Source organism: Alosa sapidissima, chromosome 13 (genome assembly GCF_018492685.1).
Source record: "Alosa sapidissima isolate fAloSap1 chromosome 13, fAloSap1.pri, whole genome shotgun sequence".
Classification (NCBI taxonomy): Eukaryota; Metazoa; Chordata; class Actinopteri; order Clupeiformes; family Clupeidae; genus Alosa; species Alosa sapidissima.
Genome location: NC_055969.1, coordinates 16,968,641 through 16,996,537, shown reverse-complemented (window position 1 = coordinate 16,996,537; position 27,897 = coordinate 16,968,641). Strand labels below are relative to the sequence as shown.

Below are 27,897 nucleotides of genomic sequence, written 5' to 3'. Positions count from 1 at the left end.
AACTATTGAACATATAATGTAGTGTAAATTCTAACCAAAGACTTTGGGTCTGTCTCAGTTAAGTCAGTTAACAAGTCCAATTTAGTACAGAGCGCTCTAGAATCTTCGGTCAAGTCTATCCACCATGGTCAGAAACGTTCCATTGTACTAAACTAAATGTTTTAAAAATTCCCACCATACAATAGATAGCCCTGAGTTTGTGCTCACTGACTATGAAGTAGCCTAATGACATAATGTTTAAATATTGTTGCTGCATGCGCAAGTAGTCAAAACGTAACAATAACTACAATTGGGACCAACTGAGGGGCAAGGATGCGTTCTTGGACACATGTCAAATGTTGATACAAATGTCCTAATATTCAAGCCATTACAATCCTTAGTGCCTCAATCCATGTAGGCTATGTGATGATTCACTGCTTATAGAACTAGCAACCAAAATGAGACCTAGCCCTGTGATAATCTACGAAGCTGAATAGAAGTGACCAGATTGAGATTTGTTTGTATTGTGAGGCATTCCTTTTCCTCAGTAGTTTTAAATTAAGAACAAAAATATTTTAGTGACATTTTGCAGTAAAACAATCATTTCATATGAGAACTGTATTTGCACAAGATTGTATTTACTAAAACTAGTCTGTATTTTATGTTAATAAATACATTAAATATTTGTACACAAGTGCGACTTTTGGTCTTGTCTTTATTGTAAAGCAGGTTCTTGGTGGAAGTATAAAAGTATGATACACATGGCTAGTTCATAAAATAACAGTTATGTCTTACAACCTGTACAGTATTTTGACATCTTTTGAAAATTAACTTGTCCTGTGTGTAGTGATGAGGGAGGAATTCTGTCCAATTCCACAGTTAAGGGTACACAGTATACTGTAGTTGCAGTTGTGGTGTATGGTGTTTTGAACAGACAGGATCAGAACTGACTTTCCCCCCCTAAAAAACAAAATGTTGCCATCTGAATCTGTAAACCACAGACCATATTCATATCTGGTTGATTTCAGATATATTATAATGTATGACTGGCTTTGTGAGGCTAAGGACTAGATTCCAATGGCATTTGGCCAATAAAACCGGATGGATGGACTTGTCGTTAACTAAAACTAACGTGGCTTTTGGAGAAGTGACACTTGTTTTACAATGTACAGTAGGCTAATGTACATCTACACAAATATAACATCGCTATTCAGTGAGACAAATATCATCCTCCAAACCTATACAACCTATACAACACAAAAAGTATTACATTTTTAAACACACTTAAAGTTTTGCACCAGTATGTGTACTGACCTTATTATTGGTGTTGGTCATTTTAAAATCTTAAGGAAAACAATTCTGACTACACAAAGATTGCCAAAACAATAGAAAAACATAATTGTCTCAATTTCTAGTCAATTTATGTATCTATTATTATAATTATTAGATTTTACATTACTGCCATTTTGTGATGTCTAGTTTATACAAGGGAACTACATGACCTGCCAAAGTGTAGGGATATTGCTCTGTCTTATGTCTCTAAACAAGCAGAATGTGGCTTTAACAATAATCTTGCGCCATGGAATATGTATTATAATAACTACTTGATGATAGCAGTGAGTAGCTGTGTTTTTGTTCTCTGTGGAGATATAGAGCTGTTGGTGAGGGCATCTTGAATCGTAAGATCACACCATTGTCCACAGATTTGTAGAAAAAAGTCTATGGATGGACATGGCTTGGCAGCCATCTTGGAGTTACTTGGTTTCAGTCTGAAATCAAATGACCAGATGAAATGGGACTGAGGCTGTTTTTGGAGGAGCTATAAGTGCATCCTAGATCTCCAGTACTTGAAGGTCATCGGGATTTTGTCTTTGTTGATTCCTGGAAATTTAAATAATTTGTGCGTTAAGGAAATGTTTTCAGGGTTTGCCGTTAATTGAAAGCGTTGTTTCTGCTACCAATTCTCAGTTTACTGGCATGTACCTGTTAACATTTGTCAACTAAAAATCCATGATGCTAAATTAAGCTAAGAATAACACACTGTGCAACTCAACTTTGTGGACACTTGAATTATTGAAGTTGAATCAACATGATTCAAGTTGAATACTCACCACCATAAGATGACCATTCTTGGCCCGGTATACCATGGACTCTGAACCACTCTTAAAGTCCACAAACCCCTCTCGGCCAGGGTGGATGTCAAATCTTACGCTGCGTATAGTTTAAGCAAAATATTAGCATTTAGTTGTAACTTAAGGACAGTATATACTTTATTATTTTTCAGTAAAGTTAGGAAACAGCGATTAACCATCTTTGAATGATTTTCATCTCACCTTCCCTGGACGATGCTGAAAATGCTTTTCCTGTTCATCACCACACACAGTTTGGTGAGGGCTTCAAACAGATAATCACACTGCAGAACAACGTCCCCCTGCAAACAGATACACACTGCATAGTCCCACGAGAAAAAGGGTAATTTGGACTTCAGTAGCTTAAATTATGTGGCAACAGTAAATATCCTTTTTAAGTATTTTGTAATTTAGCTTTATCTATTTTACTTTTGGGGAGGGGGTATTTTCTCCTACCTTCTGCTTGGCATCACATGAGACATGGAAAATCAGGAAGTTGTCACTCAAGTTGCTTACAGATATACCTGAGAAGACAGATCAGTCGTTTCGCTTACACACCAAGTACTGTATACACTCAATCGCCTATGAACCATGTTACAAAACTCACAAACCATTGAGTGATAACCATGCTGTTAACAACATGACATCAATGTAATTGTCAATGCTAAAATATAAAAACGCTAAATAAACACACACTACTTTTATGATAAAATAGATACTAGCCTTAAAAAGCATAGCCTGAGATATGACCGTGGTAGTTACCGTACCTTTTAGTGAGCTGTACTCCATCCTTTGCTTGACCTTGCCCTCCTCCACCAGGTAGGCAGCGACCTGTGTGAAGATAAGCTGCCTGAAACGGGGTCTGAAGCCATTGCGGTCATACTTGATGACAGGAACGCTATACTGTGGGCAGAAAAACAAAGACCAGTGTACTTTTTTCAGCTGAAGTAGGATTGTCTTTCTTAATTCTGTTGTTTGTTATCTTAAGGTACATTATAAAATATCAAAAGAACAGTGTATGAAAAGAAAAGAATTTTGGATGAAAGTGTATTATACCTTTACACCCTCCTGACAAAGTGTCTGCAAGACTTTAATGTTGATGTCTTGTTCATCTGCACACAAGAAAAAGAGTAGTGAATTGCACTTCGCAGATTACTGTATTGATTTGAATACCGCATTGTACCTTATTGTATACGTGCCATTGATACCGTAAAGTTACAAATTTGGGCATGCAATGCTGGGTAGTTTTCAAAATAAAGACATTTGCGTTTATTTCACAGAAGAAAATAGTCTTACTTATCCTTGTGTCGGCGAATGGGCGTCCCACACTGTTGGGGTAGTTCTCCTTCTTGCCTCTGAACAGCGCACTGGTCAGTCCTTTCAGCTGAAGCTGTAAACGGATTCACATTCATGCCATACAATTTTATCAAGATTTTAATCAAGATGTAAATCTTTGCATTCAGCAAATCAATAATGAAGTAATATTACCGGTATACAGTACAGTCTTTGTCAATACCATAAACTGTAGTGTCTACACAGTGTCCACCATTGAACCTTAATTGGTGGTGTACAGGAATATGCATGCCCTTGTCAAAGGTCAGGGGTCACCTGTGCTTTTCTCTGTGCGGTCATCCCTTTTACGTACTTCCACACCATGTGACGAGTGTAGAGTTTGCGTAATAGTTTTGAGGCCTAGTTATAAAACAACAAAAAAACAGTTATCTATAATATCCCAATGGGACATGTTTTTTTTACTGTTGCAGTAAATAGATCTTAGTGTTTATCTAGGGTAAATGTGTAATACATATCATTTTATAGAACCAAAATGGGCTTTATACTGTCATCATTAAATAGTAATTTCAACAAACAGCAATAACTAACAACAGTAACATCCAGACATTTCAATATCCACAGTCTCACTGTTACACAACATTATTCATGTTGTATGCAACATTATCCAAGTTGTATAGCAACATTTTATACAACATAATTCCTGTCTTAAGTTAAATAATAAAGTATTTGCTTTAGCAGACATCCTTCAACAAACTACCTCCTTCATGATGGGAGGAGGGGTGAGCCAGAGGTGTCTCTCCAGAACAGTTTTGGGCAGATTATCCTTCAGTCTCATGAGGTAGTTGTGGCGCACAAAGGCCAAGTACTCAGAGTTGTCCACACTCACTGGCTGGTTTCTGGTCATGAAACCTTTAATAAACCTAAAAGATGACATTTTTCTGCTGTAAGGAACTGTTTGAGTGGTATAGAAGGATCTAGACTCCCTACCTATACAGTTTGATCTAAAAAGGGGACCTTCACTTCTACACAGTATTTTAATATCATAGGGCCAGTTCCCCAGACATGGATTAATCCTAGTCCTATAGACTTAATTTTACAAAAAAAAAAAAAAAAATTCAACTGAATTCTTTTTTAGCCCAGGATTATGCTTAATCTATGCATAGCAGAAAACCGGTCCTAAATATCAAAATCTTAATATAAAACAAATACTAGGTTGTACATTGTATAAAATGTGTGGTGTTTGTGGCTTACTTCTTAATGACTTTGACAGCCCATGCTCTTCTCTCCTTCTCTTTTCTGGCCATCATACCCCTCCAGCAGTTCTCGATCTTTGTGGCTGACACACGTATCATTAAGACAAAAACAGACCAGACAATGAAAGACCAGTTTAGTGACTGGAGTAAATATGGAGATTTTAGTGTTTGTGCCAGCTGAGGATGAAATGTTTCCTTTAATTGCTCGCTTATCGGAAACCTTCCTCTGACCATTCAAGCGTTCTCATTCATTTTCTGTTTCCTTCCAGATTAATGAAGTTTACTAAATCAAATCTCTTTGTTCGGGTCAGACTATCTATCTGGACAGAGGAAACAAATACAAATATATACTTATCTGCTCTACTATGTGAGTATCAGGAAACACACACACACACACACACACACACACACACACTCTCCAACAGTACAGTACATATTTCAACACACAGGGGTTTGCTTATGCTGAGGATGTCTAATCCAATAAACTCTAACAGTCTCCTCTAAAACAGTGTTGCCCCATATTCTGGTACTGGGTAGATTCTGGGGCACTCAGCGGGCCCAAGGAGTAGGAGGTGTTTCTGGGTCACCACTTACCAGCCTCCTTCTGCCTGAGGAAGTCCCCTTTCACGCGGTACCCTTTATACTTCGCCTGGATCCTGGTGGCTGTATTAAGAGAATATTTAAAAGACGTGGTGGGGAAAGAGTTATCATGTTAGCATTAGACTCATCACAGGTTGGGATGACAATAAAACAGGGGTTAATTAAAGCCTTAAGCTGCCTAATCCTCCAGTGGCCCTGTAAAGTAGTCTGGGAAGTCTGAACTCCTCATCATATCTATGAAAGCGGAACTGTGTTAAATCTCACTCTCTATGCATCTTTGACATTATGGCTATTCTACTACATCAAGTCGGACAGACACTGTACAATTTTGGACCCTGATTTAGTCAGCCCAAACAAATAATCGGGCCAAATTCCTTTTCAATTGCTTGCTATTTGTTGTGCAGCCAACACCCGATAGGCATTGAGGTAACAATCAATATTCCATTTTTCTGGCATGTCATGAAATGTTCTGGCATGTCATGAAATGTTCTCGGCTGTCTCGCAGTGTGAACACAGCAAAAGTGACCGATTGAAATGTGTAGTGTGACGTGTGGTGTAAGTGACTGAGAAAGAACACCTGTGCCTGTCCAGCTTCAGGTAGAACATGATCTGTTACCATAAGCACAGTTTTTCATACTTTTAATTACTAGCATTTAGTCAATTGTTGCCCTGCAACATAAAACTTCCTATTATGTCCAGAAGCACATACTGTAGGAACTGATGACAATCTATAAACAATTTATGGGATATGTATGAGTTCTCACCCAGTTGGTGTTTGCAAACATCAAATGCGTCTTCAGTGGCAAATAAGGTTCTCGGATGACGGATGAAGATTTTTGTTCTAGGAAAAACAATGACAATTTTGCATTAGACAGTTCATTAGGGTTTTTAGACAGGCCAAAAATAAATCTTTTTCATCCGTCTTGGTTAATGCAGCAATTGCACTTGGATCTTGGGTGTCTGGTTCACCTGCCCATCTTGTATTCCTCTTTTTTGTATCCCAGGTGTTCGACCAGCTTTTGCACACCTTCAGCTGCGGTTCCTTTCCAGTTTGGCCAGGTGTCTGGACACAGGGGCTTATACCTGTGAGGATGAACAGAAACAGAAATAGTCACAATTTCACAAAACAAGCAGGATTATTAGGAGTCCTTTCATCTACACATTTATGTTGACATCTACACACTGTTCACGTGATTCACTAAAACATGTGTCCTTATACAGTTTGAGATAATGAGGTGAAGTGATGTTTGAGGTAACAAAATACTTGAACTACACCAATTCAAAAGACGCTGCAATTCACAAGAAGTGCCAGCTATTTTATTTTTCTAAAATAATAAAGATAGTTGCACTCCAAAATACTCTCATTGTCTTGTAATATTTGTTTCAGTAGCAGCAGCATCAAACGTTTTGGCCATTATCCCTTCATTAGTGTATGGAGAACGCACCCATTTACAAAAAAAAAAGAAATATTGTGGTGTTTTTGTGAATAGAACGTCTATTTATTTGTCCTATAGAAAGGATGTGGAGTCACAACTCTGACTCCGGCAGCTTATAGAGTACCTCTGTAGGAAGACCTCGTATCTCCTCCTGTAAGCAAAGCCTGCCCGCCTGACCCGGAGATGTTCCATCAGCCCCAGGTACTTCACCTGGTGTCTCACGATTACATCATCAAATCGTCCTACGGCACGGGGAAACTAGAGGTCAGACCGCACAGCCACCGCACAGTGTCATAAAACATTCAGGACCAAGTAGCCACATACATACATACACACACACAAACACACACACTCCTGAACAATTACAGGTCCTAATTGAGGCGAGATACGTAGTGAGATTGAGATGTACACGGCGGGTCGAGTGGATCTGCGAACCGACCTGCTCGATTGCTCACCTGGCTGTTTGCCATCGTTGGGTTTCACACAACGCACATACCAGGGCTCCTTCGACATCAGGATCTCCGTTAGGCCCGTGAGGCTAGTCTTGAACTGTGTGGCTACCTGTGGAATAGAAAACCAACAGTCATGGTGTCACTTTCAGCTGGTAGTGTTCTTTTCAGAAAAACAAACAGTTCCGTAGGGCCAAACTGTTTGCACGGGTTTCAACATCTGCAATTTAATGACTTGTATTTTGAATTTTATGGCCAATTTGTCACTTCTCTATCTTAACAAATGAAACCAGTACATGATCTAAGTCTAAGACCATATCAATTGGTCTATGCTGTCAGAGTAGGGCTGTCAATCAATTAAAAATTTTAATCAAATTAATTACATACTCTATGATTAATTAATCTAAATTAATCACATATATATTTTTTGCTGTGAAAGTATTTTAAATATTTAAATTCAAATACATCATTGAATAATCAGTATTTGTGACATTAAAGTTCAAAAACTCTTTTATTATTTTTATTATGGCCATATGCTGAGGAAATAAATTCAAAAGTACTTCGGGAAGAAGTTTTTTTTCACATACAAGGCATTTCAGGCCACAGATATAACCTAGGGGACACTATGAAAATAAATTAACACTTCCCTCAATGTCAACACTATTTCTTTGCATTGATGTGCGACTAGAGTTGACGAACTCCGGTGATATGCAAATTCCTTGCTGCAGACATTGCAGAGGACTTTATTTTAATCAATACTTTATTTTTATCAACACAATCAGGCCATTTTTAAAAGTAAATGTTCCAATCAATGATCTACTGTAGGCAGCACATTTTCTTCTCTCTCCTTCATTTTACAGTCTAATGGTTACTGACTAGAATGGCTCGGGGTCAAAGGTCATACGGAATCGATTAATCTGCACTATTTTTTTTTAATCAGTTATTTTTTCTCAAATTAATTAATCGAAATTAATCAGTTATTTTGACAGCCCTATGTCAGAGCCAACGTGGAAAACGAACATTGCCTCTTAATATGGCCACTATTGGGGGAGATTCATATGTCATAGTTTCTAAAAGTAACATTTAATGAAAAATCATGAAACATTTTCTGTACCGTTTCTGGTCTTCGTTTGCTGTCAGGTTCACTGGCTGGAAAGCAGTGCTTGATGATATTATTTTGGGACTGACGCATCACCTAAAATGAACCAACCTAAGGTATGTATTTGTTGCACTTAAACCTATACATCTGTTCTATGTTTACATTTATTTAATGGGAACTACTAGGATACCTACCTCTTTTATGTTCCTATACAGGAGATCATTGTTTTTATCTAGAAATCCTGAAGAAGAAATAGCTCATGAATACATCTGGCAATGCATTAGGAATATCCCTTTCACCTGGCTAAACTCCATCATGGCTTCTAAATCTTAAAATGACTTAAAATAGTCTCGCCAATGGACAAATAACAAACACGTTGTATGTACCAAAGATTCTAGAGCGGAGCATAGCGCTCTAGAATCTTTGGTATGTACATGCATGTATTGTAAAGAGTCAATAAACAATAAACAAGATTTAGGCAGAGCATAAGTACAGTCAAACTCTTGGCAAACCCCACCAGGTGAAAGGAAACAAAGACAAGGTTCCATGATCAAAAGATATGTAGATACGTTTGTTTGAAACATGCTCTATTCCCCTGACCCTTAACGGAGTATGTGACCTCCCCAGCATAATGAATCAAACGGAAGTCTCCTCGATCAAGGGTCTTCCTGGTCTTTTGGTCTGCCAGTTTATGCCTGTGGGATTAAAATTACATCATGTGATGTGAATAACAATAACAATAGCTGTTTAATTAATCTGTAACAATAACAATAGCTGTTTAACCGATCTTGTCTGGGGGTTCTAAAGTATCCTCAGACAATTTCAATAGTTTTGGTGCTAAATAATTAAAAACTGAAATGTATTGAATTTAATTAAATTAAATTAGGTACTTGTAGTAAAGACTAACGTGATGAAGTGAGGGTGTCCACTCAGCGTTTCCTCCAGTTTTTCCAGGAAGGTGAGATCGGTGGCCTCCCCAGGGCGCAAGCACTCCTCATCCTGCAAAGGTCACACCAGGTAATGGCTGGTTGCTTTTCTATATACCAAAAGTTTGCCTTTCTAAATGTTTTGAATAAATAACATAATATTTGAATAAATATAATCTAATTCCAGGTTACAGTATGCACTGTTTTACAGACCAGAACAATAGCACAACCTATGGAAATGAATGAATGAAATAAAGGTTTTACCTAAATTGAGAAATATGTAATGTCCTCATTGTTTATACCCCATGTATGTATGTTGGGGTGAGTAGTTGTGTGAATAAGAATTTAAGAGGAATCTGTGTTGTTCTTACCAGGACGGAGATCATGCCTCTGTGTTTTTCTTCCACAAGGTCACAGATGATCTTGTTGTTGAAGTATGGCACTGGTTCCCACTGAAATGAGCAAGGCATGTGAGAATGCAATAGGGACCTCATTGTTTTTCATTGCCAAGTGCAACTGATATGGGGTCAACAGATTAAAGTGTGTGGGGAGTATTTTGGTGACGAAGTTCTAGCAGAACCTACTGTACAGCACATGTAATCAGCATAAAACTATTTGCGCACTGAAAATGTTTCAACAAGACATGCATCTCTGATTTAGTTTTTTTATGTGTCCATAATAAGAGCAAAAGATCATTGGTCTAGTGTGAACACATAGTTTACACTTTCAAAAATATGGCATCTCTTTACCTCGATCCCTTCTGTTTCATACTCCTCCTGCTCAGATTTTAGTGTCAGCTGGATGAAGAGCTGCTGTAGCTTCTCATTGCAGTAGTTTATGCAGAACTGTTCAAAACTGCAGTGTACACCACAATGATAAACAACAATAACAACAAATACAGAAAACAATGGTTAAGACCAGCCTCTTTGTACAATTCTTCATTGTTAGCTCCTAAACAAGGCTTAATAGTCTGGTGAAGATTTAAGAGTTATGGATAGTATATGCTCAAGAGTCCAGCGGTATCTGACCTATTGGTTTGGAAGACTTCAAATCCATAGATATCTATCAGGCCAATGACGGTCTTCCTTGTTGAATCCTATGGAAACATTAATACATACAGCAAATATGGATCTGAAAATTAATTCTAATTTCTTATTACTTAAGTACGTGATACTAATATATCATGCTGCATTGCGGTACTTGCATATAGTACATAACTGTCACATAAAATAACTGCACCTTGTTAACCAAAGACTCATTGATCTTGCCCACCAGCCAGTTGAATGTGCGGCCGTAGATGGCTTTGGCGAGTGCATCCCTAGCGTATTTTGCATGGTCTATGGTGAAGGGACTGAGTACCTGGAGTAAGATATTAAAAAACATTAAATAAGAGAATAAGAGAAATCGATAAGAGAAATAAGGTCTTGATTGAAATGTTGATTGAAATGTCTTGAAATACCTCTTCAGATTTGGCTTCAATCTTCCTGTGAGTTAAACCCTGCTGCAGAATCTGTGGCGGAATCCCAAGCAACTAGTTTGAATGACAGAGAATATTCACTCAGACACTCTGTTGAAGTACTTTCAGTGCAGTAAATTGCATTAGCATACAGTATATTTCCAGTAAAGACTCACAACAACAAGATTTACACACACAGATGCTAGAATAACTGACCTAGTCTCAGATCAAGGGTCTGTCTGAAACATGGATTGACTATTCCTTGTGAACTCAATCACTCATGATTGATCTCTATTAACTGACCACACTGTATTCAGCTGTCGTGCTGAATGGACAGTTTGTTTGAAACGCACCTTCGAAAGCCAGTGTACTTCAAGGCTGTTGTTCAGGGTGGCATAACCCCTCACACCTTTCTCAAACTGGACATTTCCCAGGTGAAGAACACTAGCAATGATCGCCAACAGGTGCTGCAGCATGACAGAGAAATCACAGTCAACAGAGGAACTCCACCAAACGCACAACTGTATGCACTCACACACACACTCACTTACATACACACGCACACCGCACACACTGCTGTTTTTACTACAAAAATATTGGGAACATGCTGATTCAAGCATTTTGGGAGAATCATCAGGGAATAGGGGAGGCATTAATAAATCAAAAGCAAAAACAGAGCGCTTTACTCAATGTCTCACCTCCACATCGCTCTCACTGAAGTCAATCACTGTAAAAGCTTTCTGCACTGTCCTCCAGTCACTCTTATCATTGATGGAGCTCACCTTGGCACAGTTACCCTAGACATAAAGAACAGATGAAAGGGGGTGTTACTGTATTTCTAAGAACCCAGAGATGAAAATCTCATTTGAGAAGACTTAAATTTATCAGGTTTTAAAATATTTCATGATATTTATTATTTTATTTAATACTTTTGCACCTCGGTTGCCCTCATACCTTACATATACCCTCCACAAAGAAATATATTTTTAAGTTATCTCCCCCTCAAGGCATCAAGAATGGCAGAAACCAGTCACTAATATGTCTACTGAAGTAACACTCATTTAAATGCTGGGCGAAGTGCAAAGTCAGTCTATGAACAGAAGTTTTCTTGTGCATCATGTGGCTTTTAGCTGACCCACCTCTGTTCTGCTTAGGATCTTTCTCATGGTATTACATTTGCACATAGATTTTGCGTAGTTACTAAGCAAGCTTTAGTTAGACTTTAGACTTTGCACTTTGCCCAGCATTTAAATAAGGGCCCTGATTCTCACCCGAACAAGGCAGCTGTACTTCTGGCAGTCCCTCTCTAGGCCCAACCACCGCAGCAACTCATCCTCCCCACCCTCCACCAGCTGGTAGAAGATGTGGAAGTTCCTCTCGCCATGGTTTTGGTGCACCACCCTGGACTTCTCCAGCAGGTAGTTGAGAATATGGCCTCCGACCGCTCCACCCTGTTGATTTGAAAGGTGTGTTTAAAGTGGTGGTTTGAAGGAGGCTGTCTGTCTGTCTGCATACTCTGTAGGCTACTATAGATGGTTTCATAAAACAGTTTCACTTGGATAGTCCGCCAACAGGCCATCTACAGATGCTGAAATTATCAACAAACTATCTGTTGACAATCTGCTAACTAGAATTTATATTTAAAGTTAAAGTTAGCAGTTGGATTTGGTTAAGATGATGGTCAGTAATTGTTCAACAACAATTTTACATACTGCACATGAATCTTAACAGATAATAAGTTAAACTACTGTGTGCTGACTGTCCAAGTAAAGTGTTACCATAAAACACTTTACACTTAAATAAATTAGTGGTATTTGCACATAAAACATGTAGCAAATACCACTAATTTAAATCTCCTTAAACTTGGTTGTAAATGGCATAGTTGTCCAGCCATTCTGGTTTGTTAGTCTGGTATTAATTTCTCAGTATTTCCAACCTGTGCTTGACCTACTTTGTGATCAAACTGTATGTCCATGTACTTCCCAAAGCGGCTTGAATTGTCATTCTTCAATGTCTTTGCATTTCCAAAAGCCTAAAAAACAAATGTTTTGACATTCTTATGCAACATCTCAATATTTGCATGTCTCACAATCTTAACATTTAACATTATACTATTTTATTAAGGTAGTTGTCCAGCAACAGTGCCTAAGCAAACACTCCTGAACAGTCACAGACACAGAGGATGCTTACCTCTAAAACAGGATTGGAGAGGAGCAGGCGGTCTCTGACATTGTCCAGTACCCTGGTACTTGGGCAGCTCACAGCGTAAAACTGCAGGACCTTTTTGCAGGCCTCTGTCTTTCCCGCCCCACTCTCCCCCGAGATCAGAATGAAGTGGTTGTTCGTCTCACTGAGCATGGTGCGGTAAACATTGTCTGCTAGTGCAAAGCTGAAATCACAGTCATGGGCCATCAGAAGATGTAGTTACAATCACAGTCATAGCAATATTATTTGTTACATATTTGTTATAAAGCCAAATCTATATGAACACACAGATTATATATAAGTATAAGTATTTTGATCCCATACTGTATATGATCACATGTAATCTGAAACACATTTAGCACATCACTTTGGTCATTCAAAATCAATCACTAAAACAAACTACTGTTTTCACACACATATACTGTATATTGAAGGAGTGCAGTACAGACGTACATGTGTGGTGGCAGTTCGAAGAAGTTAACTCCCATGTATATGTCCATCTGCTTTTTGGAGTAGATGCCCAGTTCTTTATAAGGGTTGACTGACACGAGGAGAGTCCCGATGTAGGTCTGCAAGTTAAGAGAGAATTGCAGACAAGAGAATTACTCTTTTCAATTCAATTATGAGTAGACAAGTTTTACTCAATGTTTTCATTAAGATGTACTGTACGTGCATGAGAACATTGATAGCTCATGATGGCTGATTTTCTTCCCACTCCCATAAGAAAATCTTTCCATAAAATATTACCACAACCTTTTCATTCAGAATAAGTGTGATTGATATTAGTTGAGAATAAAAATCTGCTGTTTGTATGGAAATGCAGTGAGATGAACTGGTTCAGTGCTGGTTATATTAAGTACAAACACAATCAAAGGAAATCCAGCCAGTGTCAGGCAGCCCCTCTTAACAGGGCTGTTCCTGGAGATCTATGTTTAAAGGTTCTCTCCTGACCCTAAAAGACCATTCCACTGCCCTGATTGCTACGTCAGCTTTTGAGAGCACCACTAAGGGGGTTTAAATGAAACGTTTAATCAAGCGGTTTGGCCAGTCTGTTGTTATGGCATTTCAATTCTAAAGCACTTGATGGAATACTCCCCTTTAAACACAGGCACTGTCTCCAGACCAGGTAAGGTCTTTAGGTCAAACTCACCTAATCTCTCGCTACTATAACACTTATATGTCACATGTGATTATATTTGTTTCACAAAAACAATCATGTTTTTACAAAAGTGTAAACTTTAATATAGTGTGGACCTGTAGATTATCGTAGAAAATGTTTAATTTGAATTTCTACTTGAATGTTGAGAGCTACAGAGCACTAACAACCCCTCCCAAAGTAACTGTTATCTGTCCCGCAGACTCACGTAAATGAGGTTTTCATGGAAGCGTTTCCTCAGGTTGTCAAGGAAGGCGCTCTCGCTGGTGTAGTTGTCCAGCAGCACAAAGTCCTGGATACCCACCCGGTCCCGGGCCGTCAGCGAGCCCTCCATCTCCCGCAGGATGCGATTGCAGCGTTCCTCCAGGCCCTGTGACCAGTCCCAACATGAATGAGAATCCGTCAGTGGCCAGCCCAGAGAAGAGATGGGAAGTAGGTTATGCCACAGCATCAGTGAGTTAACAGCCAATCACAACAAGCAAGAGTCCCGTCACCTACCCATGAGAGTTCATGCTCTCATTCAGACACAGCATCAAGGAGAGTAGCCAATCCAGACACAGAACAAGAAGTAGTTTATAGTCTCAATCACAGTATCATAGAGATTCAGTAACCAACCCAGTAAGAGGAGGAGGAGAAATAGTTTATATTCATATATATTATATTCATATGGATACACCTGGCCATAAAAAATACACAAATGTTGCTCCCCTAGCTTAATGGATAGAGGATGGCCATAGCTGAACCCAAAGTTATGGATACAATTCCCAAATAGAACAGAAAAAATATATTGTGCTCAGTGTGCTACTGAAAGGTCCTACTTACTCGATGTGTCTAGGGATTGTTTTTTTCTCAGTGGTTTCATATATGAAATATACTGTATTCAAAGTACCGGTAAATATACTATACATTTAGGACAAGTACAAAAAACACCTACAAAGTTGGTATTGAAATGAAATGTCCTAAATTATTTTGACTTGTATTATTTTGTTGTACATTTTATCCAAAGAGTATTGTACAAATACACTTTCTTGAAATATATAGGATCGCATGCTACAGGATGCTACATTTCCACACCGTTTTTGAGAAATGACAAATTTCTGAGAAATCAAACTGACAATTGGATATTGTTTTTTTTTCAACTGCTGTTTAGCCAGGTGTCAATTTCTCAACCCCCCTACCCCCCCACCCTTGATATGTCAAGGCCGTGCCTCGGCCAAAGGACATCCCTCCGGTCCTCTTCCGGCCATGCACTCTTATCGTCAGGCCATTCTGTCAGTACATTCTTACATATGTCCAGAATAAACGTCACGCCTATACTGTAGGTCCAAAGTCTGATAGCTCAGAGACTCTCTCCTCATCTGTGTTTGCGTCCACCAGTTTCACTGCCCAGACGCCAACACAAAATAGGAAATGGCCTTGAGCGGATCTGTCCCCCTCAGTGAAAGATTTACGTTTGGGAGGGCAGCTATCTAATCTGCTTCCAAGCTGATTTCCGCGACCACCCGGCGATTCGTCACCTGTCGGAGTGTTCACCAGCGGATGTGAGGCACTGTCCCACAGGAACCATGGTGACATGCAGAGAGATGGACTTACGTGTGCCGCAAGCACACCTTCCATAAGGGCAATATCATGCAGCTTGTCTTCTGAGTGTGTTTTTTTAAAGCATTTAATATTAAATCACATAATACATTCTTACGTAACAGAAAGGACTAAGTTGGCAAAAGAATAATACAATAATAGATTTATATTTATATTATACGATAACTGAAATATATCTTATTCAGTTACATTGGTAAAAACCTGTATATGTATAGTTAGACAAATAGAAAAAAAAGATTCTGCATTACCATCACTGATCTGATCTTTTGAGGATCAGATATATCAGATAAGAGTAGAGACTTTACTCTACTCAATACCATATTTAAAAGAATAGACAACCACACCATATTTAACAAATAGACAACAGCACTATATTTAAAAAAAAGACAACAGCACCATATTCTCAGGAATTCTTAGTTATAACACAAATAACTTGAAATATTTCGATATTGCCTATTTTCACTACCATTTGCAGCAAAGTCTTTAACAACAGTGACAACAGATACTCCAATCTCAAACTGCTCTAGCAACACTCACAATCTATATGCAGGTGCAATGTGACTACTAATGACCCATTATTCCTAAATACACAGCGAAAGCTCAGCCCCTACCTTGGATACGATTGAGTCCCCTATTGCTATGTGTGTGTGTGCGCGTGTGAGTGTGTGTGTCTTCCAGTATCGTTTTCGAAAGCACACCAGGGGTTATATAATGGGGAAAGTGAGAGGAAATAGTGACTTGTTGACCCCAGCACCTCCACCAGCATACACCCACTCCTATAATTTCCTACGGGCCTATTAAGAATATTCAACTTAGCGGAAAGGGAAGAGGTGATCAAGCATTTCTGACGATCAGGCAGTTCTAGGCGTAAGCAAGGTAAACAAGGTAAGATAAACAAATAAACACTGCATATATAACAGCATAATTAGGACATATAAAGAACAGTAGGTCTACGGCATACAGACAAAAGACGTTGGAAGATGTTTCTTGTATCCCAAAGTTTCTGCAAGTTATTTTTGGGGAAAAACAAGGCTATTTTCATCCCAAACCACAGGAAACCTTAGCCAGTCCTAGTCATGGGGAGCAATATAGGCCAAGGGCATCAGCACATGCCGTAATTCATCATGTCTTTATTGTTCTCATCTGGCTTTCCTGATACCATTTCCCTCAGAGAGATATGACTAGTGTGTGTGTGTGTGTGTGTGTGTGTGTGTGTGGTGCGCTCCCATGCATGTGTACCAAAACACATAACACATCCATACATGCACTCACATTCACAGAGAGAGAGAGAGAGAGAGAGAGAGCATAACAGCCTGATAAACCCCTGAGACACGATAAACACATGGAAATACACTCCCTATAGAACTCCCTCCATCTAACATGCATGCATACACACACTCGCGCGCACACACACACACACACACACACACACACACACACACACACACACACACACACACACACACACACACACACACACACACACACACACACACACACACACAGACAGCCTCTACACTGTACAGTACGTATAATGTACATATAGTGTACATTAAGATACGTGCTAACATACACGTGCAGATAGAGGTGTTTTCCTCATTAGTTCGAACTCTCCAAAGTAGGCCTAACTTAATGAAAGATGACTGAAAGCTTTAAGGCATTCATTCCCCCCATTTTATCAAATTCTAAGGGGATCACGGTGAACCACTTTCAATCTATTTGTAAAAAAAAAAATGTGTTGATCATTCAGTGAATCTATTTTCAAAGTGACAGTTTAAAGCATTTCCATCTGTCTTGGCATTAGGCAATCTCAACAAACTCAACAACTAGCCTCTGATGAAACACAGTAAATAAAATGGATGTCTTGTCATGTTTTACTGGCCATATCAATAAAATATAGCTCATGCCATCCATCCCTATTTTTGTACCGGGTCTCATTTAGGAAGGAGTGGTACAATTCCTGCCCTATCTGAAAAACAGGCTCCCACCCACTGACAGTGCTCCAGTCTCAACATATTATAAACAGCCATTGTAACATAACATGAGTAACAAGAAGTAATGGTATGTGGATGTTTTAAACTTGTATAGCATTTAGTTTGGTTTTAGAATTACAGTTTATTTCTATGTGACAAGTACATTGTCAAACTATGTGTAAATATGTTACACTGATGTAATATTATGGTATGTTACACTGTACTTAATGGGACCGTTAAGTTGCGGTTACCAGGGCTGTAGGATACAGATTATCCATATTCGTACACATGATTATTCCGATGTGTTATCTCATCATACCTCTTTGTCCAGCACTCAAGATGCTTCTCAGCAATGTCCATATTCTACAGCTTGATGAACAAATACAGGACTATAGAACTGAGAACGATGCAACTATAAGCTTGAAACCATTATAATGTACTGACAGAATGGCCTTATGATAAGCAGACAAAAACTACAAGAAGCACGGACCTGTCAGTGCACTAACACCAGAGGGTCATCCCTAACACCTGTATAAGCAAAAGGAGGAAAACAGCAGCCTGCAGATTTTAAGATGACTTGGGTGTTTGAGGTTTAAAGACAACATTTCGCAAGCTGCCAATGGTTTCATGTGGCTATCAAGTGGCGGTAAAATGTTTGAGTAATCTCTGTGAAAGGTTTCCGCAAAAAGAGCCCTATACTAAGCCAAGTTGGCTCTGTGTAATAATTTGATGTTGATGACACTGTGATGCCATGCTATAGGCCAAGGCAGAGATTACGGAAGTGCATGACTGGGGCCACAACACTCAACGGATGAAAATCTGACACCAAGGCTGAGATGAGGTAAGAGGATGTGTGTGTGTGTGTGTGTGTGTGTGTGTGTGTGTGTGTGTGTGTCTGTCTGTGTGTGTGTCTGTGCGTCTGTGTGTGTGTCTGTGCGTGTGTGGGAGGGAGAGAAAGAGAGTAAGGGAGAGAAGGCTAAATGTTACTGGCCAAGATGGAAAGAGGGTTAGATGCAAATGCTTGGATTTATTACAACTTTCCAAATTAGTATGACTAAACTCGAGATATCGAGGGAAGAGAGGCAAAGAGAACAAAGGGGGAATAGAGAGAGAAAGAGAAAGAAAGAGAAAGAATGGTAAATAGCCACTTATTGGCCAAAGTAAAAACAGCCAAATGTTCTATTGGATTCACTGAGACTTCCCAAGTTAGTATGGCTGAGAAAGGGGCAAGCAATGGAAAGATGAATCCAGAGAGAATGTCAGCATATTATGACATAACAAGGAGGACAGAGTAGGAGCGAGAGAGCAACAAGACACCCAATTTTATGGCCGCCATCAGAGGGGAACAGGAGAGGCGGCTCGGCCATCTCTCGCCAGGCATCAGCGGAGAGGCCGGCCCATTGTCTCTCTCACCCCACCGGCCCCGGGGCCGGATCCGGTTACTCCTCGCTCACAGTGGCCAGCCGCTCCTGAAAAGCCACAACGTCCGCTTTTGGGGTCAGTGACTGACACTGTGTCACCTAGGGCAACACCCGCTGGCCTAGATAGCCGCAAGAAACTCAAGAGTCCGGGCTTTTGTGTGGCGTCACCTGTCACCAAGTCTGCGGCGTGCTAATGGTAATGGCCTTGGTAATGGCCGTGCAACCGCCTTGCTAAATGTCCTTGATGCAAGCATGCTTAAAAATGTATTAAACCACGGCCCCCCTAGGGTGGAGGGTTGGCTATAGACCCTTTCAACAAGGTAAACAAAAACAATGCTTGAACGTTCTATTTGGGCCCCAATCTACTTCCTCTGCATTAAGATAACATATGGAATGTTAAAAAGGAAGTCTTGTGGGGCCAACTATGATGCTGATAATGGAACTCTCTTGAAAGGGTCTATAGGTAATACGGGTATACCTGAGTGTTATGTCTGGAAACCTGTTAGAACAGTGTTAATTGTATTTATTGTGTCAGAGAAACACTCATGGTGTTATCAACTGGAAAGTATAGTTGGAGTGACTCAATTCAACAAGATTCAAATCAAATGTAATCACAATTTTGGTCCAATTTGGTGAGAGCAGAGTGTGCTCTCTTGAAAACACAATAAGATCTGATGGTATACTTTAGTTTTCCACAAAGTTTTATCTTTTGGCTCTTATTATACCATAGCAAACCATGTATTGAAGAGTATTTGCATTCAGCCATTTGACTAACGGCATTAAAAGAATGATTTACACTGTAGATTCTACAGTAACAAATAAGACACATTCAACATAGAGATTCAGCAGACAGACTCATTATGCTATTAAAAAGCAGAGTACCTGGATATCCATTGCTTTGTCTGGTCTCATTCAGTGCACATACAATCCAGCCAGTGTGCTTTGGCGGTCCATTTCCAACTAACCTTTTCACTGCCAAATTAGCCCACACATGACTAGGGCGTTGACCAAAAGCGGTTGAGGGTTCGATTTTGACTCTTGCGATATGGGTAACCCTAATGAGGACGGACGGCCCGTGTGCCTGACGCTCTCCGCTCTCTCGCTCACGCTCTCTCGCTCTCTCGTTCTCTCTGGCAGCCTCTTCTGTGGTGCCCTGTTAAGAGGGCCGTGGTCCAGAGGTGGTGCCTCTCGTGTGGGCAGCCGCGGCTTCCTGCTCTGCCTGGTCCATTCAGCCTAATGAGCCTAATGGGCTCTGCGCTCCAGCCTGCTGAATCATTTATCGGGGGGCAGGCAGGAAAAGATCCCCCGTTCGGCGTTACTCCTAAGCCTCCTCCACCGCCACCACTTCAGCCACTTCCACCACAACCCCACTGCGTGTAACACAAGGCTCCAGAAACAGTATCCTCCACCTGAGTCTCCATCCCAACACCACTCCACCCCACCCATCCTCTCCTCTAACAACCCCCCCCCCCCCCCCCCCTTGCTCCTGCATACACAAAATTACAGGCAGGTCCGGAGTCCAGTTACTGATCTTTGATTAGGCCGATCCGTTTTCAGCTAATTACTAACCACTCGTCAATGCCTGATGCAGATGGCAGCTCCTTTCCATCCCCTGAATGGGCCCCGCAGATGCTTTGAGGCACAGCCCATGGAGCCACTTCCACCATGTCAACACACACACACTATCAATAGTGGTATCTGCTACTATTTATAGTCATTGTAGTAAGTGTATAAGATTTGGTGGTATTGTTACAGCACAACGCCAAGTGGTGCCACTTGTAGGAGCTTTTCTAGGTCAGCCTGTATGGATAACAATACTTAGTAAGTAAGTAAGTAATGCTTCCATGGTGAAAATCCTCTCACGTTTTGCATAGAAGTATAGGGAGCATTTCTAACACAACAGGTTTGTTGGCTGAACTGCTTCTCTCATTAACTTGTCTGGCATATAATAGCACCCTTGCCTGCAATAGTCGGATATGCATCACGCTGGAAACAGGCAGACATAAAGGTTGAAAATGTAACACCACAATTTTTTTTTTTTAAAGCTGTATGGTTATATCAAGGTCAGGAAGGTTGTGACAATAAGTCATATTATTGCAAGTCGACAATGGAGTTGTCTAAAAGAATTAGGTTGAATTCTCAGTATTTTAGGTTAGTCAGTTACATATTTCAGTCTGTGCTTACTGCACAGATTGCTGTCACTTTTGGAAAATTATGAATGTTAAAACTGAACATCGTACAAGCACAATCAAAGACACATTACCGGTAACGCCTGAATGCCTCTATTTACACAAATTACACAGTCCGCTTAACCTGTCAGACCACAACCAGGTCTTTGATTGGCGATCACTGCTTTTTAAACAGAATCAGTTGACTCGTTCAAGAATGTGTGGTAAGTGTGTGCTTAGAGTCTCCAGGAAAACGTTACATGAAGCCTAGACAGGAGGTTTTCAGAATCAGAATCAGAATTTTATTGCTAAGTTTTTTTTTCTTTTCCACAGGAAAAAGAAAAGACATGGAATTTGACTTGGTGAAATGGTGCAAGACACACGTGTCTGTATTTACATTTACATTTATTCATCTAGCAGACTCTTTTATCCAAAGTGATTTACAGCAAGATAATAACATTCAAACTACAGTGCAGAGGAGACCTTGACTAGAAATTGCTACTGCATCTGTCAATACTATTACTAGAGGATAGGAGTGCCTACATTATAAGTATCAGTCAAAGTGTGTTGGGAGAAGAAAGTGGTAGGAGGAGGTAAAAGAGAGAAGTGGAGAAGAAGGAGGTAGAGGAGAGAAGAGGGGGAAGAGGAGAAGAAGGATGTAGAGGAGGGAAGAGAAGAAGAAGGAGGTAGAGGAGGGAACAGACATTTCTAAACACACTGACAGGAAGCTTTCACTAAAAAGCTAAAATAAATATAAAATAGATGTATCACTCCACAGTAGTGCTGATTTGTGAGTAATGTTAGTCATCTTGGGGCAGCATTATGATATGAGTGTCTTTATTTACCTGAGTTTGGACACACCTGTTAGCCTGACCATTTGGATAGGCTGGTGAAGCACAAACAGTAAGAGAATCTGTGTTGCTTTGATGATCTGTTCCGTAGATCTGATTCATGCTTCAGAAGAAGCAAACAAATTGGTATTCGTCCATGCTTTTCTCTGTAATTTAGAGTCAGTGCCAGTCAATCGTTTTCTTCAGTTGATCACTGGAATTGTCTTGGGTTTACAAGAATCCCACTCTGAGGTACTGATGCCCGAACTGATGCCCAAACTCAATACACAAGATAAATGAGTCCAGGTCAAATGAGCAGTTTTGTTGTCTTGTCTTCTTGAGTTGATAACCAGTTACTGTCCTATACCTAGGGAAACATATATTATGAATTGTCACTCAAGGTCTCCTCTGCATTGTATAGGTAGCTGGAATGTTATTCCTCATTTTGTAAGTCACTTTGGATAAAAGTGTCTGCTAAATGAATAAATGTAAAACATGGGACAGAATATTTTGTGGATCACCTCAAGTTCATTCTGATGTCCCTCGGAGTGAATGCTTCAGCGTCCATTCTTTTTCCGAGCTACCTGCATGGGTCTCGTCCAGCCTTTAACTAGCCCAGCACTTCCCTCTTCACTCTGATTTAGCACAGAGCCCAAGGAATCCAATTACACCAGAGTCAAAGGGGTTGGGTCTCTATTATAAACTTTATGCTGAGTAACGTTACAAGGACAAGTGGACATCATTTAGCTCTCTTTTATGTCTCTGTCTCTCTGAAGTTTAGCTAAATTTTCCAACAGAGTAATCTCTGTTTTGTATGCCAGTGTCTATGACTGACTGACTGTCTGTCATTATCGATAGGTCCGTTAATTTGACAGAAATGACTAGAACCAAAGGAAGTGGTACAGGCCGCACAGAGGTGGTCCTCTGATGAAAGGTCAGTTAGTGGGTCTGTTTGGCGAGGGAATAAATTACTGCAAAACGACAAAACATCACACTCAAAACGCTCAAAATTCCAGTTGAAAGGGTATGCATTCATAAAGTCCATACAATGCCATGACTTGTATACAAAATTACTTATCACTTTCCCTAGTCAAACTTATGAATAGAGGAAAACATTCAGACGGTATCTGACTTGCCTGGAGCATTAGATAACTAAACTGAATTTAGTTCGCACCATCAAATTAGTGCAAATGTCAACATGATGTACACCATGCCAAGTAGTCACATGTAGATAAACCTGCCGGTAAACAATCAGTGTCACTCATCTAGCTACTCACATTCCCAAACACTGTGACCCTAACTCTCTGTGTGCATTCACTGCACGATGTGTTATTGTGAATAAAGGCACCTGTTAAAGCTGCAGTTGGCAAGTCTGACAGATTGAGGGGACTTAGCCAAAATGTTGAATGTTTACAACTCTCATGCCCCTCCCCCACTACCACCGAGCACCCTCTCATCGAGTTTGTGCTCGTCAGTGCGCACCAGACGGGAGCTGTGAATTTTTGCAAAACAAATAACAAGCTCTAGGTGGAGGTAGAAGTGCAGGTTTTTTTCTAAAACCAGCTTGATTTATGTTGTTGAGCATAGTGTCAGTTTCAGTGCATATAATCAAAAAAATCTTACCAACTGCAGCTTTAATTGTCTGACTAGAAATGCACATCACAGCAAACAACCCAATGCAGTTCACTTCAAAGTCAGTGAGCTGGCTCCAAAACCAAAAGTCTTGAACAAGGTGGAGGCTAAAGTGACCTGACCAACAAGCAGGTCGCTGGCCAGAAGGCCACAGAGGCCAAAGACACACAGGATAGCCACATCAATATTCAGCAGTCCACTTAACCTTACAGAGACCAGCAACATCTAACTAATCCTTTATTTATAGTCGCAAATAGACACAACTGCCTAGCACCCTACACACACTGTACCGCAGACCGCATGTGATTCCATGCTGTTGGACTTGGGGTTGACCTGTGGTGTAGCAGCATAGCAGTAACAGGACAGTAGGATTCTGATACCGTCTCAGTTGCACTCATGTCTCAAATATCATTAATAAACATGTAAGCATAAGCATTTGTGTAACAGACAAAGTATTATCGTATCTTATCTAAATCAGGTTCAAACTTGAACAGTGAACAGTGAGACATCATTCATAGCAAGAACATTTGCTGGACTAGACAGAGACAACACAAGTAGTAGCCAGATTACTAAGACATTGGATAAGCGTAACCTGAGTAAATGCATTTTATCATCCTGCCTGGTCGGTGAGTTACCTTCGAATCCATGTTCCCGTTAGCCGCGTGGACAGTCTGCAGTGAATGATCCAGTTCCAGTGGACTCCTGGGTGGTGACTGTGGCAGGACGTGGTGTGTGGTATCAACCTTGTTGCAGAGAGAGAGAGAGAGACAGAAAAAGAGAGAGAGAGAGAGAGAGAGAGAGAGAGAGATAGGAGACTGTGGCGGTGGCTATGCGTTGTCCAGGCAGAGGCAGAAGAGGAGCAGACCTAAAAATGCTGAAGTGGGACACCACTCACTTTACCTATATCACCTGGATTTATGGGTATCCCACAATGCAATAGTCTCTCTTGCATTGGTGTCATAGTGTCCTAATTTTCTTCACCCACCATCTACAGTACCTCTCTCTCACACACACACACTCGCACATGCACACAAACACACACACACACACTACTTCTCACACTTTTTCTCACACTCTGTTTCTACCTCCTCTCTCCGTTACTCTCCCCCTCTGTCTCTTTCTATCTACCTCCTTCTCCCTGGCCTCATTCTGGGATGCTTCAGGCAGAGTGGACCAGACCTAAAAACATCCAAATCATAAACATTTAAAAGAAGACAGACTGAAGAAAAATTAGCACATGCTAGTTTTAGTCTCACTGGGTGAATAAACTGTCAGTTCAACTTTGAAATAAGCTTACATGGAAAATCAGGCTCTAAACATGTAATGCTACAGGAAGATAGCCTACGGAACGTTCACAGGTGTATCTTAACAGACATGGCAAAGAATGTCACATTACAGAACAACATGGGATGTTTTTTCTGTCTGAGTTTTGGAAGCCTGCAAAGTTGTCTTTCGTTCTTTATGAGCTTATTTTCAGTTATTGAACTTCCAGATGATGAGACAAGAGATGAGACAAGACAGTTAAACCCCGGAACTTCAATATCTCCTCTTCTCCAAATGTCTCGCTTCGACCTTCGATTCGAACAGTCTTCATTTCTCCAGCACTCTCTCTCTTCGACCTTCACCCCAAGAACCTGTGTCTCTTGAACCAAATTTGGACACAAGCAGGCCATCTTTTTGTGCCTCCACAAAAACACAGCAGGTGCTGCCTCAGCCAGTGAACAGCTATGTGTGTCATGGGATGTGAACATTGAAGCAAGCTAGGCAGGCAACAGCAGGAGGACTGCATATAGACCTGTCACGGTATTGCAGGCTTGCGGCCATGGCCATTTAAAGTTACAGGCTGTGATTATCAATTTCAGTGAATTTCATCTCTCCTTTAGTTGTTCCTTTTTTGAGTATGCCTGAAAAGAAATTATTTTGTTTGTAAACCGAAATTGTTCTGTAAATGAGAATCAAAGACAATGGGCCTCATTCACCAACTGTTCTTAGGAAGAAATTTGTTCTTAAAACCCACAGTACACAGTTTTTACAAAGATTCTGGCATTCACCAATGTTTTCTTGTTCTTAGGTAAGACCAGAATCTACAAACACTCAAGAGCACTCTTGTGCACATTTGAGAACTGACTTGTTTGTGCATAAACCAATAGTTATTGCATTTTCATCATATCTGCAGATGTAAAATATAATAGAATTTAAATGACAACTATATATTTTATCATTTATGGTATTTTTGAATAAAACATATTGTAATTGTTTTTTTAATAAAATAAATTCCACTATTTTACAAAGCATTAAGGTATTTTCAAATAAATAAACACAACAAAGTAACACTTTTAAGGAGTGTTAAGGACTATTTACTGTTCAATTCCTGCAGTAGTGCTTTCACTTCAAAGCATGTGTCATATACAGTAATCAAGTTGTCTTGCTCATGTAGTGCATAATATACGGTAGAAATGAAAGCATGATTCTGCATGATAAGAACAAAACTGCGAACAATTATGAGGTTTAAGAACATCTTCGTGATTCTGCTTAAGAGTTTTCGTAGGACCTTCTTAAGAACACAGTTAAGAAAATCCTTAGGAAGATATTGAATGAGGCCCAATGGCTCTTAGACCAAGCCATAAGCAGTTTCCAGCCAATAAACATGTTTCCTCAGGAGCATGGACGCTAGTTGTAATTTGATTGGCTGTTGAGCTGAATTGTCAACAACCATTTACCCAAATGACAGACCTACCTTTAACTGCTTGGTAAGACTCTCTGGGTGTAAATTGTTTTCGGTAACACTTCACTTGACAGTATCGACATAACACATGACACTGTCGTGACACATGAAACCTAACCCTAATCCTAACCCTAACTTATTATGACAAAAACCGAATGTCACTTAATAACAGAAGCGTTATGTCATAAACGTTTATGACTTGTTTATGACACGTCCATGACAGTGTCATGTGACTCTCATGTCGACATTGTCAAGTAAAGTGTAACCATTGTTTCATCTCCAGTCTGGGCTTGGAAAGAAGTTGACCACACTTATAAGGATAGACTACAGGCATGTGCCTGTATTTACCTTCCACTGACTGGGTAACATGAGTCAAGTTATCACTCTCAATGAAAAGAAACATCTGAGCTCTGAGGATATGACCAGGTAACTTTAAGCTGGTAATTAAATGCGTCTTGATTACCATACGAATGCAACTGTCAAGTTTGTTTGACATTGCAACAGCCTTAGACTTTAAAAAGTGAAAGGTTTATGCACAAATCCCAGACTATTAAGATACATTAGTCTCAGAGTCTAGTTAGGAATTATTTTCACATTCATCACTCTACCTTTGTATGCAGAAATAATATTTATACAATGGCAAACACAATTTATCATAACATGACACATACATACACACACACACACACACACACACACACACACACACACACACACACACACACACAATAAATCAATTATATGTCCAATCTTCAATGCCACTTATTAATTATGACTGACAAGGCTGACTGACAAGATTTGCAAAAAAAGCTACTGAGCTGAAAGAACATTTTACTTCATTAAACTTCAATCAAGTCACAAGGACAACATGGAAATAATACTCTCTGATACAACTGTCTACCGTAACAAGACACTATGTACCACATCCAATGTGCTCACATCAACTGCATTCATCATGCATGTTCATTGTAGACACAGCTAGTCTTCCCTCTATTGGTAAGATACATTAGTGCAACTTCAAATTCTCTTCCACAGTAAGCCTAATCTCTAGCCTGGGAAGACCCAGATCTTCACAACAGTACAATTGGGAGAGGGTCTAGAAAAGGTTCATTGACTTACGACTTCCAGCAGGGGCGTAACTAGCAGAGATATTAAACTTAAATTGGTGCATTAAACTCTTAAACTAAATCGTTTCAAAAGTGTAGCAATCTTGTAAACAAAAGTTTTAAATGCAGTTGTTTACTCAATTCCAAAGAAATACACATCCATGCCGGATTAGCGATTGCAATTAGCAATTATTTGCATGGCAGTGTTTCAGTGACATTGGAAATGGACTTCAAGGGCCTCTTGGCCAGACTTGCGGAGCAAATCTCAAATTTGCCGAAAGGTCGTATGGGTATTCCCAGGCTACCTAAGAGATGAGCCTTACTTAGCATCAGGGTTGGGTAGTAACGGATTACATGTAATCTGGATTACGTAATCAGATTACTATAATCAGCCCAGATTACAATAAAAAAAATTGTGTAATCAGATTACAGTTACATTGTTGGGGTTTACCTGATTACATT

The 27,897-nt window shown here is 40.0% G+C and overlaps 1 protein-coding gene across 3 annotated transcripts; it reads right to left on the bottom strand.

The window, feature by feature from the left end:
- Positions 1-558: 558 nt before the first annotated feature.
- myo1hb (myosin IHb) lies at positions 559-26,454 on the bottom strand. 3 transcript variants are annotated; one of them, XM_042060448.1, is made up of 33 exons: positions 26,342-26,454; positions 24,733-24,783; positions 24,240-24,347; positions 14,190-14,351; positions 13,279-13,394; positions 12,811-13,009; positions 12,572-12,652; positions 11,892-12,071; positions 11,319-11,417; positions 10,974-11,087; positions 10,624-10,695; positions 10,404-10,523; positions 10,193-10,260; positions 9,914-10,019; positions 9,536-9,616; positions 9,146-9,237; positions 8,839-8,933; positions 8,433-8,479; positions 8,254-8,334; positions 7,146-7,251; positions 6,815-6,932; positions 6,224-6,337; positions 6,019-6,095; positions 5,249-5,317; positions 4,653-4,737; positions 4,159-4,321; positions 3,717-3,800; positions 3,405-3,498; positions 3,165-3,220; positions 2,876-3,011; positions 2,565-2,632; positions 2,313-2,410; positions 1,868-2,190 (listed from the first exon to the last, which is right to left on the bottom strand). In XM_042060448.1, exons 3-33 carry the CDS (start codon positions 24,249-24,251, stop codon positions 2,064-2,066), a joined length of 3,120 nt encoding a protein of 1,039 aa, XP_041916382.1. In that variant the 5' UTR covers positions 24,252-24,347; positions 24,733-24,783; positions 26,342-26,454; the 3' UTR covers positions 1,868-2,063. The 3 variants fall into 3 exon arrangements, with proteins under 3 accessions (XP_041916380.1, XP_041916382.1, XP_041916381.1); XM_042060446.1 differs by lacking the exon at positions 26,342-26,454 and adding an exon at positions 559-1,860 and having other exon boundaries at positions 2,091-2,190; positions 24,240-25,768; XM_042060447.1 differs by having other exon boundaries at positions 24,240-24,783.
- Positions 26,455-27,897: the final 1,443 nt, after the last annotated feature.

Coding starts and splice junctions, on each gene's coding strand:
- myo1hb (XM_042060447.1), bottom strand. Junction 3,499..3,716: donor CCGCACAGAGAAAAGCACAG/GTGACCCCTGAC, acceptor ATCCGTTTACAG/CTTCAGCTGAAAGGACTGAC. Junction 2,191..2,312: donor TTCAGCATCGTCCAGGGAAG/GTGAGATGAAAA, acceptor AACTATACGCAG/CGTAAGATTTGACATCCACC.